The sequence below is a fragment of the Lithobates pipiens genome, unplaced genomic scaffold, assembly GCF_037356315.1.
Source record: "Lithobates pipiens isolate NorthernLeopardFrog02 unplaced genomic scaffold, aLitPip1_a1.2 Scaffold_3, whole genome shotgun sequence".
NCBI classification, from domain to species: Eukaryota; Metazoa; Chordata; class Amphibia; order Anura; family Ranidae; genus Lithobates; species Lithobates pipiens.
The window spans coordinates 10,339,708-10,359,695 of NW_027507790.1; the positions used below are offsets into that span (position 1 = coordinate 10,339,708).

The window sequence follows — 19,988 nt, forward strand, 5'->3', positions numbered from 1 at the left end:
TATTCTTTGGAGAAGGTGTAGGACTGTTTTTCACTTCATCGTGTCACACACAGTAACCTTGGAAAATCTGGAGAACTCTTCATCTGTTTTCATGCTGTTTTTCCACTTTTGTGGACATATTTTTTTCATATATATTTACTTGGACATTCTAGCTTTACATATACAGCAATTGAGTGTTTAAATGTTTATATATTTCTTTTTATGTGTTTTGTGCACTGTCTAACACATGTATTGATTACATTGGTCACATTGTAATGTGGTAAAAACAAATAAGCGCTACACGTTTTTTACAAAAATTTAAATCAAGGGATAAACTTCAGTGTGGAAAAAAATAATCCAGGCAGTCCCCGAGTTTTTAAACAAAGTGTAAAATGCAGGAAGTTTAACCACTTAGTCTAAATCTTTTTCTGACACTTGTTTTAAAATCAATATTTTTTGCTATGAAATTACTTGGAACCCCCAAACATCATATATATTTTAGCAGAGACCCTAGGGAATAAAATGTCAATTCCTCCAATATTTTATGTCACACTATATTTGCCCTCAATGAATAAAAAAAAGTAAAGTTAGCCCAATTTTTTTTGTTTTAATGTGAAAGATGATGTTACGCCACGAGAATCGTGATCTATCTTAGCAAAAAAATTGTGATTCTCATTTTAGCCAGAATCGTGCAGCTGTACTTCATAGCTAGGTACGCGAGTCGCTCTGTGCATCCTAAATGGCCGAGCAAACTTCTGGGACGTGTCACAGGGAAGGAGGGGGAGAGGAGGAGTCCCCTGGGTGGTGTGTGTAGAAGTGGAAACTGGGTACCCGTCAAAACTAGGTACCCCCTAAAAAAAAAAAAAATGACATGCCACGTGTGGCATGTCGGGGTGAGTAGTCCTTAAAGCGGAAGTTCCACTTTTGGTTGTAACTCCACTTTAAGCATGGATAGAGTTAAACTGAAAATCAGCCAGTTTCTCTCTGTGTGTACCCCTGTCTGTTCTACAGAAGCCAGTCGTATCATTATGGTCCTGCTAGAAAACCAGTGTTCAATCAGCCAATGATGGGGGGGGGGGAGTCCCCGTTGTCAGAATACAATAGTGCAGCTGAGATTCACATCGCTTGTGTGGATGCATTTTTTTTTTCACTTTCAACCCACTGGTTGAAAGAGAAATTGTTAATGAAATGCCCTGCTTCAGGGTGTTCTCACTCTCTGGCTGGAGAAGCTACATAGACACCTTTAGAACAGCAGCATTGTCAGTCTAGAGAGGAGTGTGTTAGATGCACTAGCAGATTTAGATGGACTTGACTAACCAATTGAAGTTAAACTCCAGCTAACACTACAAGTGGTTACGGTAAACCGTTTTTTTTTTTCCTTTTGTGATAAAGCTTTTACATAAATGAATGAAAAGCTAACCATTGTGACCATTCCTGACAGTGGTAAAAGGGAGTTGAAAAATAACAGACTTACTAGGAGGATCACTAGGTAAGAAAAAAACCTAAAAAAAAAATTTTCGGGTTTGATACCGCTTTAAGAAATGTCAGGTTTTTTTGACTAGGCCATTTTCATTTGCCCAATCAATATCAGGATAACTAAAATTGCCAATATTAATATTTCCCTGCTTCTCAGCAATTGCAATCTTCCTCATACTTTGTTGGGGGGGGGGGGGGGGGCGACGACTATAGCATAGTTCTACAAGTAACATACAATTTGCCGCACTCTTACGGAATGAATGGGTGACCTAAATGGACGAAGGCAGCTGTATGCGGCTATTTGGGTAAAGTAGCGCACATGCACTGAATGTGCTTAGTGCATGTTTGGTGCATTATGGCTGGGTTCATGCAACACTTTATGCAAATAGCATAGCTGCTTACAGCCACCTTCCTACATTTAAGTTTATTGGCGGCTGTATGCAGCTTTAGTGGTCCTGGACACCAGAAATATGCAGGATCTGTAAACTGCAGGGGCAAATGTGCCCATGTGCTTGTAGCTTAAAGTGTGTTTATTTAACTTTATACAGTTTGTATGTATACTGTAAAGGGTAATTTTATTAATTGTGTCCAATGTTTCAGTGGGGTGTAATCCCATCAAGGGATTGCCATGAAATGTCACACAATAAAGCCGCCTTGTTCTTTGATACTTACTACTTGCAAGTCTGGTAGTTGCCCTTCAACTTTACTCTGAGGCTCCATGCACACTGAAGCTGATAAACTGCAGTTTATTGGAGTTTGGGCGTTTTTTGTAAAAGCCCATAAACTCCACTCTATGTTAGCCTATGTGTCCATGCACACATGGACGTTTTTCAGCTTTAACGAGCAGTGGAGTTTATGGGCTTTTTTCTGAACGCCAGAAATTCACGTTCAAAGTGCCGTTTTTCAGCGGCAAAAAACGACAAACGCTCATTAACGCTCATTAACGCTCGTTCATTAGTGTTCGGCATTCTTTTTTTCAATGCATTGTGGGATTTTTGGAGTGTCCTCTGTGTATTTTTATAAAAAACTCCCATTAACGCTAACGCTGTAAAACGCTCATTAACGCTAGTATAAAACGCTGTTAAAAGCAGGTTTTTCAACCAGTGTTTTCTGCCAGCAATCTGGCGTCCAGAAATAGCTTTTTTGAGCTTCAGTGTGCATGGAGCCTTATAATAAAGCTACTATTTTGAATGTTTTATCAATGTATTTATATTTGATACTTTACTGACTATTTGGAACCAATTAGCTACACCATGACAAGATGCAAGCTGAATGCTACATTGAAACCATAAACCTTCATTCAGCCTGTAAATGGTGCTGTGGATGGCACTGTAACCTAATGATACAATTGCAGTGTTGAAAAATTATTTAATAATAAAAAAGGAAAAATGAGGAGAACTTAGGTGGTCCTTTCATTTATCTTTGTGTGCCAGGCAAAATACATATATATCAGAGCAGAAGTGCTGCCAAATTGATTTCTGATCAAAACGGTACTTTTTGCTGTATAGTTCTGGCAGTGCAAGGGACATTTAGCCATTTAAAAAGCATGAAAACCTACTTATTCAGGGAAGTTTCTAAACATATATTTGAAATTGGAGGATGTTCATATTGCATGAATGTCCCTTTAAGGAATGCAGAAACTTCCTTGCCCCAAGCAAGCTGCTGAACTGCATTCTTTCAAATCTGCACTTCCAATTAACTCTTCTCTCTTGGGCTTTCCCAGCTCAAGGTTTCATTCTGTCCTATTTTACAATTTTGTTCTCATATATATGTATATGTGTGCTATATATCTTGTTCCAAGGAAGTCCACAAAATGTTCTGTAGAAGGAAGGAATTTTTATTGCTTAGCAGATATGTGTAATCATTTTGTTTTAAGTTTATCAAATTAGGATAAAGTTCTATGCTGATGCCTATCTCTATCCTGTCAGTTTGAACCAGGCAAGATACCAATGTTGCAGTGTAAAATAAAAATCGTTTGTATATGTTTGTGTGTATGTGAGATATATATAATAATTGTGTGTATGTGTGTGTGTGTGTGTGTGTATATATATGTGTATGTATGTATGTATGTATGTATGTGTGTGTGTTTTGAATAACATTGTTTTTAGGCTGGTTTCTGTCATGATTTTTTTCTTCTTCCTTTGTTCATCACAATCGGAACTGTCTTGTTTAAATCCATTTTTCATATTTACTAGTTGTAGCCAGAAGGTAGAAACCGTGAGACAGTAGGGCCTTGCTAGGTATATTTGTAAATGGCTTGTGTTGCAAATAGTACTGAAGGATATCCGATCACACACACATGCCCATAAATGAGTGCATCATCACACTGTATTTAAAGTGATACTAAAGCTAAAAATATTTTTTGAATTAAATTTTTTTTTTTTTTTTTTTTTATATGCTCTGTCCTCCCTTTCCTTGTGTGAGGGGAAAGAGATGGGAAAAGAGATCCAGAGCTGTACATGGTTTCATCTCTTCTCTCCTCTCTTCCTCTTCATATAGGGACTCCATCAACAGCAGGAGCCATTGACTCCTGCTGCTGTCTATCAAAAGTAGTGAGGAGGAAGTGGAGGGCAGGGGTAAGCTCCTCTGTGTGTAACTATGGAGCACATCTCCATAGACATAGCTTGGGAGCGAGTGAGTACCGTTTCCCCTCCATAGCAAGCCATTTGTTATGGGGACTCACGAAAAAGCCAATATCGCCAGCGGGGGGGGGGGGGGGGGGACCAAGAAGAGGAGAATTGGGGGCCACTCTCTGCAGTGCCATTGCACAGAGCAGGTGAGCATAACATGTTTAACCTCCCTGGCGGTATGATTATTTTGGATTTTAGGTACTGAAAGCGGTACAATTATTTTGCATGAAAATTTGGTGTTTTATATTGTAGTCTTGCAATTCTTAGGAATAACTCTCTTAAATCTGTCCAAACCAGAGTCTAATGGACATCCCGGGTATGATAAAGTTTGAAAAATGGAATCATAAATTATAATATAATAAATAACTAAATTATACCAAATGATAATATAACAATAATAAAAATGATTCAATAATGTAATCAAATCAAAAACACTGAAATTTGCTCAGTTGCAGAATTGTCACTGTCATTACTTTTCAATATTTGATGACGGATCTCCCCACAAATCGCTATCGCTCAATTCTGCGAGTGATTCTAATTTATTATCGCTGTTTTCTAGCTGGTCTAAAATAATTTTTGATGTAAAGGGACAGTTTTGGTTGCTATGGACAATCTCCAGTTTCCAGGCATAAAGAAACGTTTTTACAATATAAAACTGCATGCAGGATACTGGGCAGACCACTAGGGATAAAGGGGATGTGAAATTATTACATACAGCAATGTAATCTGTAAGATTACATTATACTGTATGTAATGTGTGCATTTCACCTTTTGAATTTGGCGCCGATCTCAGTCCCCGTGCGTCGCAATGCTCGCAGGGAACGGAGATCGGCTCCGTGATGAATTGAGCGGTGGACGAGCCGTTCGTACAGCGGGGGGGGGGGGCATCGCTGGTTTCATTGGACAAGGTAAGTAATCTCCTCCTGGATTCAGCGATGCGGTCCCGAGTCTGGCTCGGGGTTACCGCTTTTGGTATAAAACTTCCACCCCGAGCCAGACCTGGGAATACCGCCAGGGGGGTTAATTTTCATGAAATTTTTTTTTACCTATAGTAATACTTTTAGGCTGACGTTTAGGTATGCGTATTTTTGCATAGTTACATTGATCTGGATTAGATAATGTAAGTAATAAATGCAGCATACCTGGCCAATCCCGTTGGAAGCTGGAAATAACTGTAGAAGGTACTGGGTCCTGTGTTAACCAGTTGCCTTATTGGTTATACCGTATATACTCGAGTATAGGTCGACTCGAATATAAGCCGAGGCCCCTAATTTACCACAAAAAAACTGGGAAAACGTATTGACTCGTGTATAAGCCGAAGATGAGACATGCAGCAGCTACTGTTACAGCTTAAAAGAGTGGAAAAGAGGGTCAACAATGCCCATCTGCAGCTGCATACCTCCCTGTGTACCTCCCTGTGTCCATTGCAGCCTAACTGTGTCCTGTGCATGCCTCCGTGTGCCAATCTGCAGCCTCCTTGTCCTTCTGCAGCTCTGTGCCCATCTGCAGCTCCGTGTGCCATTTTGCACCGATCAGCATGTCATAAAAACATACGGCGGCCATTCCAGGATTCAAAAGCCGCACCTCTCCTCCTGGTCTGTGACAGACGGCAGCCATTCCACTGTTCAAAAGCCGCGCCTCCCTGTCTGTGATAGGCGGAACACACAATTTCCCAGCAGTCAGTGTTCCGCCTATCACGGACATCCTCTCATCCTCGTCCGTAGTATGAGGATGAGCGGATGTCTGTGATAGGCGGAACACTGACTGCTGGGAAATTGAGTGTTCCGCCTATCACAGACAGGGAGGCGCGGCTTTTGAACAGTGGAATGGCCGCCGTCTGTCTGCACGACACGCTTATCAGGTAGGCAGACGGCGGTGACTCGAGTATAAGCCGAGGGGGGCACTTTCAGCCTAAAAAAAGGGGCTGAAAATCTCGGCTTATACTCTAGTATATATGGTAATTGATTGCAAACATTCAGATTTAAAAACAAAATAACAAAACGAAAACAAACATTTTATATGTTTTTGCACAGAGCAATTCATTATCTCTTATTTCTGCACTGATGCTTTTGGCTCCTCCCCCTGCCCAGTGCCCCCCTAGCAAGCTGCTTGCTAGGGGGGGCACTCATGTGCTTGCTCCTGAGCCAGCTCTGTGTGTCCAAAAGGCCCCTTCCTCACAGGGCGGGCTCAGCTAGGAGTCGGCTTGCTCAGGGAAATCTGTTCGCTGATCCCTGCTGAGCGAGCATATGGCTGGTCCGTGTCTGCTCCGTTTATGTAGAACAGACATAGTACACTCTCTTTTATGAACAGTCAGGTGTAAACAGACCACTTGTCCATTTACACCTGACTGCCATCCAGTCCAGTCCTCTAGACAGAAGGGAAACTGATCTGTTTTTAGTGGATTAGATGTCAGTGGGTGTAAACGGACACGTATCTGTTTACACCCACAGCTCCATAGAGGACAATAGAGGGTCCAATTGAGTCCACCTGAAGATCTGACAGGCAGCTACTTATGTGAAAGAGGCCGACACACTGAGCGCTGCTCCCTCCTCATTACCTGAGATTCTGTGTCTGAGCTGTTGAGGAGGGAGTGAGCTGAGAGAGTCTCTGCTCTTGTGCACATCGCTGGATTGAGATTGAGCTCAGGTAAGTATAAGGGGGGGGGGCTGCATACTGAAAGGTAAAAAAACTTCAACCTTTAAAAACACTTTCAGAGAACTTTTTGCATTTTCTTAGTGAATGCAAAGTATTCTCTGATTTGAATAAGGCAAAGATCTTGACGCTCTGACATTGCCGCTTCACGTCATCCAACCAGAGACCAATTTGAATTAATTGAGAAAATCAAATTTGTATACCACGCATGCTGAGCAAGTAACCCCGTGTGTTCACTAAGCAGCATTTGCTTGCCGTGGAATATGGAATCTAGCGGCGATCATTGTAGGGGTGCCTTCCATAGTGATTTCCAGCTTCCCTGGGAATCGGCCAGGTATGCATAAACTTCAGCTTAAAGATTTATTTGTAAAAAAAGAAAGTCTTAAGTATTGAAAATGTATATGAAAAAAATGCTTATTTTAGTTTTTTAACGTTAATAAGCTTGGGTGAAAACCATTATTGATTACTTTTAAATGGGATGGGATTTAAAAAAAAAAAACTGTTTCATACATGACAGTCATACATGGGGAGGTAAAAACAGGCCACTGAGTTTTATTGCCCTCTGGCTGCCCACTGGAATTTTAACATTACAGATGGACTGTGCTATACAGATGCCACAGTTGTGATGCTTTTCTTTGTGGCAATTTAAACTAAAGCTGCTGAGTTTGCTCGGCTTGCAGTTGTGGCTCAGTCCCATAATGTAAAATTGCTGTTTGGCAATATAAAAAAAAAAAAAAAGCAAAGAAACAGGCGGTAAAAGTCAGCGGTAGCACCTCATGAACGCCAGCCAGCTGCTGCTATATCACCCTCTGCAGAGCAGTTTACTTTGAATTGCTTTTTATAGGGTGGCCTGTCTGAAAGAGAGCCTTAGGTGCTGATCATTCATCTTCATGGACATCCCTCAGCATCTGATGGGATTCAAATTTTCTTTTTATTTATGTATTAACATGGTTTTTCACATTTTGTACAGACAGCGATTCATAAATCTGGAATGAAGGGGTAGTATCACATCATCAATTCTGAAAAATTCTAGTTTACTGGCTCTTTTCCTGACCCCAGTGTCTTGGATAATTTGAGTCACTGATCTGGAACAAATATGCAGATCAGGAGAAAATCTCAAAAGCTTGTATAGCACGATAAATGAACGTGAGGCATTGATTTCAATTACAAACTTGTATGTACGCTGTGCCCATTCCCTTTTAGATGAAACTTTCACAGAAGATATTTGGGTGCTGCCATTATAAAGTTCCTCAGAAAATGCTAGTTTCCTGGTTGGTATGCTATTCCTCAGACTTCAGTGCTTTCAGTCATTTACCCAGGGCAAGTATCTGCATACTTCTTTTGGGTCTGCAATTCACTGGGTTCAAGCAAGAGGGTCAGTATGACAACCAGGTAACTAGCATTTTTAGAAAGAAGGGCAATAGTTCTTTCCCTTTTTCTTTCATGACCATTTTGTGTTAAATTACTTTAGGCAGCAAATAAGTTGGTGTCAGGTGTTCATCTATGTCATATCTTGTCCAGTTGTTTATCAAACCAACAAAATTGGATTAGCTGTAAATGAAGCATTGAGCTAAAGGTATCATGAATTCTCGCCTAGTACATATAAAGCAAAAGTTGAATGAATCTTTGGCTCAGTGGTGCTGAATTAAGAATGTTAGAGTGCAACTTGACAACTGATGAATTGAAACTGATGAGGAAAAAGGTGTTTTAGGCTAGGTTTATACTAACTTGTGATGTAAAAGCAGGGTCGTATTTTTATCTTTTTTTTTTTTTTTTTTCAATGTTATACGAACGGTCACATTCATGTCATTGCACAGTAGCATGGTGTATTGAGCCGCTTTACTGTGAAATGCGGTGCAGGAAAATGCAGATGTTTTGGCATTTTTTGCACTACAACACACCGTGGATCACATCAGCTTTTCAGTGTGAATGAAGCACATAGAAAAGTTATTTTCTATGTGCTTTAGGGGTGACCTGCGTTTATCCAGTCACTGTACATAGTGTAAACGAGCCCCTAATCTACAGTCTTTCATTATGCGTGACAGGTTCACTTGGCATATTTCACACATCTACTATAATTCCTAACTGCAGAGAGCTGAAACGTATCCTTCCATTTCGTTCACTGGTTACCGGCTTATTTGGTTTATACTTTTTGACTTCTCTATACTCTGGCTTTTATCCCTATGTGATGCATACCTAATTGATTTATATTCCCAACCAACAGTACAATTACTTACTTGGAAATTATAAGTCGTGGTTTTCCAGATGTTTTGATGGAAATTCATTATGCATCTTGCATTATCACCTGTTTCCCATGTATGTCTACATTCAATAACCTATAAATAAAGAATTCGTAATATGTCATGCATCAGCCCATTCATCTAAATCACACCAAAGTTCCATTTTATTTTAATTTAATTTTTTATTATGCCACCCCACAACGCTTGGTAATAAGTTACCATGCATTGTGATGTAATGCATTCAATACACTTGCGATGGCTAGGTCAAGACCAAATGTTTTTTGTTAACGTGTGGTAAAATATTTTCCAGTTACCTCATCAACATCATGTATTGTGTTTGCCTGTGCTGTCAGTTTATTGTGTTTGTGTGTAGAATTCGGTTTTTCCGTTTTTTTTGTCTTGTGTGGTTTCCAGATTATTGAAGACTAGTATGTAAATTTTAATACCCCGGGACAATAAATCAAATGCACGATGATGAACTTTTTTTGTACCAAGTTGTATGATTACACATCCATATGTAATGTATATAATTTTCTATTTTTTCATGGAAGCTTATGAAGTCTTTACATTTAATTATGCTTCTCTCTTATAGGCTGAACTAACTGGTATCAAATGGCGTCGCTACAATTTCCAGGGTCATGGCGACTGCAGCCCGATCATCTCTGCTCCAGCCCAAGACGACCCCATTCTTCTGAGTTTTATCCGGTGCTTGCAGGCCAACCTGCTGTGTGTATGGAGACGTGATGTCAGGCCTGAATGCAAAGACTGCAAAGAGCTGTGGGTCTTCTGGTGGGGAGATGAGCCAAATCTTGTTGATGTGATACATCATGAGCTCTCCTGTAAGTAAATAAGCCTTGATGATCATTTTTAGTTACTCTTTCCTGAAATATTTGAATTATATAATGTTGGGTCTTGTTTGAGATATCTATTTTATTTGAGGATGGGCAAATGTGTGTCCATTCATGTACCGATTCATTTTGACAGTGGTGCAGGGTGTTTAGGTGAGAGGAGTAAGAGTTGCTGCAAGCAAATATCAGAGTTGGAAAATATTGGGAAAACTGAATGCATACTGGAAGCATTATTATTTTTATAAAGTTTCATGAAAATGTGGACATTTAAATCGGTGGTGTAGGAGAGGGAAGATGTTGGTTGAATATATCAAGGGAGAGGAGATGTCCAAGACATGTACTTGCGATGACAAGGGAGGGAGTACACTCAGAGAAGAGGGGGAAATTGGGAGAGTACATTAAGAAAAGGAGTTCAGATACAGCTATTAGAGATGCCATGGAGCGAAGACAGTATGAGGCCCGGGGTCATTTTATTGCAAATTGGATGTAGGATCCCCAGTAGCAGGAGATTGTGACCGGCTCTCTATGGGAGCTGGTTCACATATCTCCGATGCAGCTCCAGTGCAAATTTGCACAGGAGCCTTGTGCGTCTTTTGGTCTGTTTCAGGTCCGAATTCAGCCCAAAATTCGGGCTGAAATCGGACCTGAAACGGTGAACCAGAATGCACAGAACCCCTGCTGCGAGCCGCATTGGCATTAGGTGTGAACCAAGCCTGAAGAAGAGTTCTGACAAATGGGGGAGTAAGAGCAGAGTGACTTGTGAACTGGTGAGGGTAGCAGAAGCTGGGTAATGAAAAGGCGTATAGGAGAATTGGGTGTGGGAGCAATCTGTTATCTGGAGAAAGAGCAGCAGAATTGGGCATAGGTGTGAAGAGCGTTGAACCCAGGAACACTAAGCTGCACAGCACTTAAATCACAGGCATAAAGGCATGCAGCAGCGTGTGCAAGTATTGGAATGCAACTGAGCACAATAGTGAGAAATCAGTGGGGAGAGGAGATAGGGGGGTTGGGTCCTGCTTGTGATGAGTAATCCCTATTAGCAAATGTGCTCTTTTTTGCCTTTTAGTACTTCAGGTATAGATCTGAAAATGGCAAGATGCTTGAAATTTAAAGATGATCTTTCTACAGCTAGCTTAAGACTGCTTACACGTGACTAAAAGAAGAGCTCCAACCATAATACAACTATTTCCACATTGCAGTATTCCTCAAATGGCAAAGATAAAAAAAAAAAAAAAAAATTAGTCCTTTTTAATTGCACTTTACAGGACTCGGGTCTTGTATTCTTAAACCTTGGGCTATGTGCAGGCTACCCACAGATGATTGGACACTGGCAAAAAACTTTGCTAGAAGTACTCCTAAATCATACTCTTATAACCTCCATCCATGCCTTGAGACTTAATTTTTTGCTTGTGTCCTTAGTTGTGGGCCTGTTCTCCTCTGGAGAGGTATTTTTCTTAGTAAACTATTAATTTTATTTCTTTGACGCTATCTAGATCTATCTGCTTATTTCTCTGGACCCAACAATGCTTGTTTGGACTAGACATTACTAAGCTTGGTACAAAGTGCAACGTGTATAGTTGGTCACAGGATGCTATACAGGTTCAAGGCTATGGTCCATTTATGGTTCCCAGACCCTTTGAGTTATGCTCACCATGACAGGTGAAGCCTGGACCTATAATAGGCCCAGCATTGTGGATTAGGTAAGATAAGGTTTTCTTATGTTAACACCAGTTCCCAAACCTCTGGGTCCAATCTGTCATTTCAGGGGGGGGGGGGGGGGTACAAAATGGATTTTCTATTCTCCCTCCTTGCTTTTTTGTCTTCCAGTCTACAAACTCCAAACCAAAAGACCGTTTAATGACCGCCTTGCACCAACTTCAGGCACAAATAGTGGTTGTGGCAGTTCTCTCAGAAGAATGTTTTCAAGGTTTCTTCTCAAACCTGTTCACAGTCCTAAAATGAAATGGGTGCATCCACCTCATACTGTACCTAAAATCTCTATACTGATTTTTTTTTTTTTTTTTTTAAAGCGTTTTCCAGGGTGGCTACATGAGATACTGGATCCACCCTCTACAGGACAAACAATACAGAACTAATTTTAAAAAGTACCAAAATTACAGATTAAATTAACAAGATGTGTAATTTTTCCTCTCATACAAAGGGAATAACAGGCATCAGTAGATATACAAGATGCTCATTTGCACATTTCTATCTTCCCTTACGTCACAGCTTTCTGTGTTTTTGCTGTGAGAGATAAAGTATTTACAAAAGTCCTTGCCCCACTTCTGGCTCTTCCATGAACCCAGGGTGTTCATGTCACAGGTTACCTGGCTAACTGGGGGCTAAAAGACTCTGCCATGACCTTGTCTGACAACATTTAAAGGACGATTTAGTTGCTTCAGAACTTTGGATGGATAATCAAGTTTCCAAATTCTGCTTTCCGGCCTGCACATCTTCTGGAATACTTGGGTATAATCATGGACACAGGCCAAGCAAGAATCTTTATTCTTTAGGATGAAGTTTCTTCCTTAGGATTCTACCCATGGACCCTAAGGTCAGAATGGCATCCCTCAGTTCGCTTCTGCATAAGGATTCTGAACTTGATGGTAATCATCTTTGAAGCCCTTTGTCCTTTTTCACGGTCAACCTCTTTTACCCAGCATACATATGACATAGAACAACCAAATCCAATCATTGTATTGTCCGGTGCTCCTTTCCAGCCAGAGAAAGCTCTCCCAGACATGGTGGATCTTGAGTCCTGTGAGAAGTTGAGGGAACTCTTTTCTTCACACATCCTGGAAGGTGGTCATAACAAATGCTAACCTAATAGCGTTCATAGTCCCAACAGGAGTCAAAACTTTCCATCAACACACTTTCACAGGTTAAACTGGATTGATTGGTATCTCTACTTGACTTACGAATTATGTAATTTTGGACCATTCTGGAACTGAGAGCCATCAAATTATACCTCCTTATTTTTTTTTATTTTTTTTAAGGTCACCCAGCTAGGATACAGTCAGACAGTACCACTGCAGTTACCTACACAAATTGTCAAAGGGGTAACAGAAGTCATGCTGCCCTTGGTGAAACAAGTTTAAAACGCTCCTTGGCAGAAACTTACATTCCATCTTTCAGATGTCCACATCCCTGCAGTGAAGAATTAGTAGTTGGACTTCCTAAGTCATCAATGTCTACACCAGGGAGAGTTGGCTGTACATCCAGAGATCTTTTAAAATCTCTGTCAAAGATGGGGAAAACCTAGATGTGACTAACCTGGTTTCTAGGTTCAATGATAAGTTGAACAAATTTGTAGCCAAGACCAGGCTTCTTCACCCTTTGTAGTAGATGTTCTGATGGTTTCTTGGACTTATTTCAAGCAGGTTTATTCTTCCCCCTCCAATGAAGATTCTTCGACTGCTGCACAAGATAGAGCAGGAAAGGGTCCCAGTGACAATTCTTGCATCAAACTGGCCCAAAAGAACGTGGTACACAGACCTACTTAGACTTCTGGCAGATGAGCCTTGGTCTCTCCCAAACAGACCTGTGTCTGTTTTTTTTTTTTACGCCATGACTGATGAAAGTCCTAAAGGATAGAGGTATTTCTAACTATTATTCATGCTTTATTTTTTCAGTCTGGTCTTGACCAGCACCTTGTCCCCGGGTACTCTTAAAGTACAGGTTTCTGCTTTATCCATTATCTTCCAGAAACCTCTTGCATTGCAATCTCTAATCAAGAACTTTCTTCATTGAGTTGCTCATATAAATCACCAAATTTGACTTTCTGTGCCACCTTGGGATCTCAACCTGGTCCTTTCTGTACATCAGAGGCCTCCCTTTTATCCAGTCAGAGATATTATTTTGGAAAACCTCATTTGTAAGCCTGCCTTTTTGGTAGTTACATCTGTTAGGATTGTTTTGAGTTGACAGCTTATTACCGTAAAGATCCTTTTTATGTTTTACACAAGGAAAAACTGGTTGTAAGATGAAAACCTTCCTTCCTACCTTAGTGGGTATGAGGGCATTGTACTTTCCTTCTTTGTCCTGCCCCAAAACAGGACCCATTTTTCTTTCATTGTTTGTATGTGGTCAAGGCTGTGAAAGTCTACATGGTAGCCACAGCTTTTATTCACAAACCTGAGTCCCTCTTTGTCCAGCCTGTGGGTCCAAGTAAAGTGCATCCTGTGTCTCATTGCAAGGTGGATCGGGCAACTTGTTTCCAGGGACCATGCCCTTGGGAACAGAGTTCCTAAGCATCTGCTTCCTAGATTCCCAGTTCCTGGTCCACTGTTTACACATTTTCTAAGTTCAACCAAGTTTAGGCCTTGGCTGATTCAAGCTTCTGCTTACTATGTTGTAGGTCACCCCTCCGTTTGGGTATATCGCACGTTTCAAGACTAAGTCCATTATTATACTTATCCATTTGTGTTAGCCACCACCCATCTGCACCCTACAAGTAGACATGACAGCCTGTCTAGTAGACATGTGCAGAGTAAAATATTTCGTTTCGGAATTTCGTTTTCGTCTGAAAACTTAATTTATTTAGTTACTCCCGAAATTCGTTTTTATTTATTTCGTTTTTCGTTCAAAAATTGCATTCGTCCGAAAATCCACATGAATTACGGTCGAATCTGTCTTGGAAGGCTTATGGTGTCTGTCGAATGTATAAAGAAGATTCGACGGAGCTAACTATATAGCATACTTTAGAACCCTATTAAAGTCTATGGGACTCCAACGTTCAAAATCTAAAGTGCTAATTTTAAAGGCTAATTTGCAAGTTACTGTCCTAAAAAGTGTTTGGGGACCCGGGTCCTGCCCCAGGGGACATGTATCAATGCAAAAAAAAGTTTTAAAAACGGCCGTTTTTTCGGGAGCAGTGATTTTAATAATGATTAAAGTGAAACAATAAAAGTGTAATATTCCTTTAAATTTCGTAGGGGGGGGTTGTCTATAGTATGCCTGTGAAGGGGCGCATGTTTCCCGTGCTTAGAATTGTCCCGGCACAAAGTGTCATTTATGCAGGAAAAAAAGTCCTTTAAAATCACTCGCAGCTATAATGAATTGTCGGCTCCCGTAATACAGAGAACACTCATTGAAAGTCATTGATAAAAAAATAAATAAATAAATAAATTAAAAAAAAAGCGTGGGGGTCCCCCAAATTCAATTACCAGGCCCTTCAGGTCTGGTATGGATATTAAGGAGAACCCTGCCTCAAATTTAAGAAAAAATTTGACGTGGGGTTCCCCCTAAATATCCATAACCAGACCCTTCAGGTCTGGTATGGATATTAAGGGGAACCCCGCGTCAAATTAAAAAAAAAATTGACGTGGGGTTCCCCCTAAAAATCCATACCAGACCCTTTATCCGAGCACGCAACCTGGCAGGCCGCAGGAAAAGAGGGGGGGACGAGAGAGCGGCCCCCCCTCCCTCCTGAACCGTACCAGGCCACATGCCCTCAACATTGGGAGGATGCTTTGGGGGTCCGTGACCCCTCAAAGCACCTTGTCCCCATGTTGATGAGGACAAGGGCCTCATCCCCACAACCCTGGCCGGTGGTTGTGGAGGTCTGCGGGCGGGGGGCTTATCAGAATCTGGAAGTCCCCTTTAACAAGGGGACCCCCAGATCCCGGCCCCCCCCCCTGTTTGAAATGGTAAGGGGGTACAAAAGTACCCCTACCATTTCACAAAGAAAGTGTAAAAAATGTTTAAATAAAACAAACACACTTTTTAAAAATTCCTTTATTAAAAATAAAAAAAAGATTCCAGCGGCGGTAATCCACTCTTGCTATCCAGCGACGGACGGTCAGCTCTCCATCGATGTCTAATGTCATCCAGCGCAGCGCAGCATCCTTCTTCTGTCTCCTCCACGGAGACACTGGAGGCATTCCGGCGCTGACGTTTCTTATATACGGAGGGCGGGGCCACCCGTCACCTGACCCCGCCCCCCTCTGACGCAAGGGGAAACCCGGGGTTCCCCGTGACGTATGGGTGACCCCGCCCCCCTCTGATGTAACGGAAACCTGCCTGTGTTACATCAGAGGGGTGCGGGTCACCCCTACGTCACAGGGAACCCCGGGTTTCCCCTTGCGTCAGAGGGGGGCGGGGTCAGGTGACGGGTGGCCCCGCCCACCCTATATAAGAAACGTCAAGCTGCCGGAATGTCTGTAGTGTCTCCTCCACGGAGACAGAAGAAGGATGCTGCGCTGCGCTGGATGACATTAGACATCGATGGAGAGCTGACCGTCCGTCGCTGGATAGCAAGAGTGGATTACCGCCGCTGGAATCTTTTTTTTATTTTTAATAAAGGAATTTTTCAAAAGTGTGTTTGTTTTATTTAACCATTTTTTACACTTTCTTTGTGAAATGGTAGGGGTACTTTTGTACCCCCTTACCATTTCAAACAGGGGGGGGGCCGGGATCTGGGGGTCCCCTTGTTAAAGGGGGCTTCCAGATTCTGATAAGCCCCCCGCCCGCAGACCTCCACAACCACCGGCCAGGGTTGTGGGGATGAGGCCCTTGTCCTCATCAACATGGGGACAAGGTGCTTTGAGGGGTCACGGACCCCCAAAGCATCCTCCCAATGTTGAGGGCATGTGGCCTGGTACGGTTCAGGAGGGAGGGGGGGCCGCTCTCTCATCCCCCCCTCTTTTCCTGCGGCCTGCCAGGTTGCGTGCTCGGATAAAGGGTCTGGTATGGATTTTTAGGGGGAACCCCATGTCAAATTTTTTTTAAATTTGATGCGGGGTTCCCCTTAATATCCATACCAGACCTGAAGGGTCTGGTTATGGATATTTAGGGGGAACCCCACGTCAAATTTTTTCTTAAATTTGAGGCAGGGTTCCCCTTAATATCCATACCAGACCTGAAGGGCCTGGAAATTGAATTTGGGGGACCCCCACGCTTTTTTATTTATTTATTTATTTATTTTTTTATCAATGACTTTCAATGAGTGTTCTCTGTATTACGGGAGCCGACAATTCATAATAGCTGCGAGTGATTTTAAAGGACTTTTTTTCCTGCATAAATGACACTTTGTGCAGGGACAATTCTAAGCACGGGAAACATGCGCCCCTTCACAGGCATACTATAGACAACCCCCCCCTACGAAATTTAAAGGAATATTACACTTTTATTGTTTCACTTTAATCATTATTAAAATCACTGCTCCCGAAAAAACGGCAGTTTTTAAAACTTTTTTTTGCATTGATACATGTCCCCTGGGGCAGGACCCGGGTCCCCAAACACTTTTTAGGACAGTAACTTGCAGAATCTTTTCTCTCTGTCAAATCTTTTTTCTCTGTCGAATATTTTCTCTATATAATCTTGGACTAATAGAGGTAAGGTTAAGCACATTCGACCACAGGTTCTATAGACAGATTGTTATCGTCAGAGTCATGTCGAATCTCCTATTCTATATCGAACTGTTGTAACAATGAAAACGAAAATAAAGCATTTATTTATGTCGGATCTTTCGTTTTTCGGATTTTGTGCTTTCGTTATCGTTTGTCAAAACGAAAACGAAAATAGCTGAAATTCGGACGAAAATGCATTCGGACGAAAACGAATGCACATGTCTACTGTCTAGTCTTTTTTTTTCATTGCCATGGCCTTGATGCCTCACAGTATAATCATTTTAACTTGGCATATCCTACCCATTGAAGTCAGTGAATGCATGCTGCAACGGCATGCTGCATATGGCAATGGCAGTTGGTGACGTAATTCAATGTAAAATCCCCATTGGGATTGGGGAGGGGGGGGGCATTCAAGGGTAGGCAACAAAGTGTGCTTGTCCGTCCATGAGCCCTTACTTTTTTATTTTTTAAATAAAAGATCCTTTCTCTTTTCAGTGACAAAATACTCACTTGTGCTTATGCTACTGTTTGATTATTGCTTCTGTGCAGTGTCTGGCTGCGGCTGCTGAATGCCTTGCACAGCCAATCAGTGCCTGGGGGTGTGTCCGGGCAGTGTCAGATTGCAGTATACAGAAGTGCATTGTCTCTGGAGTGTTGGGCTGCTATTGCTGATAACCATACATTGCCACTTAAATATGTTGCCACTGACTTCTTTCTATGGTAGAGTCACTATTCTCATAAAAAGGAAGCTCTTGCAGCTCAACTTGCACGAAAGGTTGCTGCTTATCCTTGTACTGCTAATAACGTGTATTGTAAAGCGCTGGATAATCTTGCACTAGATTTACCGCTTAATCTGTTTCCAACCAGTCTTTGTTGCTCTACTTTTTTTTTTTTTTTTTTTTTTTTTTTTTTTTTTTTTTTTGCACAGCCCTGGTGACAGACCTCTATTGCCAGCCCAGCATGTGGTGTATTTCTCATCAGAATAGCCAAACCTAGAGCAGTCTAGATGTTTTGCCTTGCAGCTTGAAGTTGCTTTTATATGCATTGCCCTTCAGAAAAATACAGCATGTTGTACTTTTTTCAGCTCAAAGAAAAGCAATTCAGCACTCTGGTGTGAACTGCACTCAATGGGAATCATGCCCATGTTTTGGGAATGCATTGACAAATGCATCCCAGTGCATATGGTGTAAATGGGCCCTTAATTATTACAGAGCTGTGTTAATTTGTATCTGCTTAGTGCTTTGATTTTAACTTTTTTTGCTGCTGGAGACATTTTTGCATAAAATAAATTGCATTTTTATGGCCTTATCACACCATCCAGCCTTACTTCCAGCACCCTGTCAAATGCTGAGAGAGGCTTACAGCTGCTGTGGCTGGATAATGTACCCTGTGATACTTCGTTTACTACCGTTTGGACCCAGGGACAAATTCTCAGAACGCAGACGGTTTGCATTCCAAGCATGGTTCCCTGGGTGCACACTACCCAAAATGCAATTACTGCTAGGTGTACTGTCCAGCCCTGTGAGCTGTCCGTCTCTCATAGAATTGGACAGGCTGCTGCAGCAGTGCTAGACGATGCACCTGTGCTCCCTGCCCTAAGCTAAATGCTGGAGCCTCTTTTACATAAAAATGAACTTAAAGCTCCAATACATTTAATACTTTCTGAAAGCAGAGGACCCATAGAAGAAAATTATAGCAGTTGCAAATTTACAGCATATACTCTCTCCTTTAAAGAAAAACACACTTCTTTTTTGTGCACTCAAAAACAAAATCTCCAAATTTTGTAAAATATAAAAGATGAGACTAGTTTGAGTAAAATATAATACTTGAGTAAAATAATACTAGCTTAAACAGTTATTTACACTTTTTTTTTCTCTAAATTTTGTTGTTCTATTTTAAGGCTTCATGTACACGGGATGTTTTCAAACCTCTGCTGATGGTAACCAATGTTTAAAAACGTCCGTTGTGCCACGTTTACGTGCTGCGTTTTGCTGTGTTTTGCATTTAAAAGCATTTTTTTGCATTGAAAATAGAAAAAAAAAATGTCTCCATTAAAAACGCCTGTAAACGAAATGCGGCTAAACGCGAGTGACCGTGTTTACAGGCTGTTACAGGCATTTGGCGTTTCAAATGCCTCTGAACATCTGTCCTGAAAGCATTTTTTTGCTTTCCAAAAAATGCTTGTAAACTCGACTGTCAGGAAACCACTATAAACAACCCTGTGTACATGTACTGATAAGGTAACCTAGAGGAGAGTTCGGGGGCAGCTGAAAAAAACACCCGACTGCTCCTAAACATCTGTTTACCAGCAGCAGTGTTCATGAGGCCTAAAGCTGAACCACAGAAAACGAAACTAATGTTTAGAGCCCTGTGCGTTCAGGTACAGGCAGTCACCGAGTTACAAACATCTGACTTACAAATGACTCCTACTTACAAACCGAGGTAGACAACAGGAAGTGAGAGGAAATCTACCCCTAGGAAGGGTTTTTTCCTCTTGTTATCATGGGGAAAAAGGTGTCTCCACTGAAGCTTTATCACCAATCCTCATTTCCATAACGACCTAAAATTTTCAAAATCCAATTGTCACACGGACAGAAAGTGATGTGAAATCTTCTGAACAGGGGCACAAACAGTATAGGGGTGTTGGCCTTTCCTTATGCTATCCAAAAAAAAACATAAAAATTATTTTTTGGGCTGGAGATGCACCAAATAAAAAAAAAAAAAAAAAGTACCTGTTCCAACTTGCATACAAGTTAACTGAAGAATAAACCCACAGAACCTTGTTTGTAACCTGGAATAAGAAAGATGTTTTTT

At 41.4% G+C, this 19,988-nt stretch overlaps 1 protein-coding gene across 1 annotated transcript in view; it reads left to right on the forward strand.

The window, feature by feature from the left end:
• MED13L (mediator complex subunit 13L) overlaps positions 1-19,988 on the forward strand; it is a 227,212-nt gene that overhangs the window by 64,843 nt on the left and 142,381 nt on the right. The window contains exon 2 of the mRNA XM_077461264.1: positions 9,570-9,816. Within this exon, the coding sequence (XP_077317390.1) occupies positions 9,570-9,816 (247 nt within the window). The remainder of the gene's footprint in view (positions 1-9,569; positions 9,817-19,988) is intronic.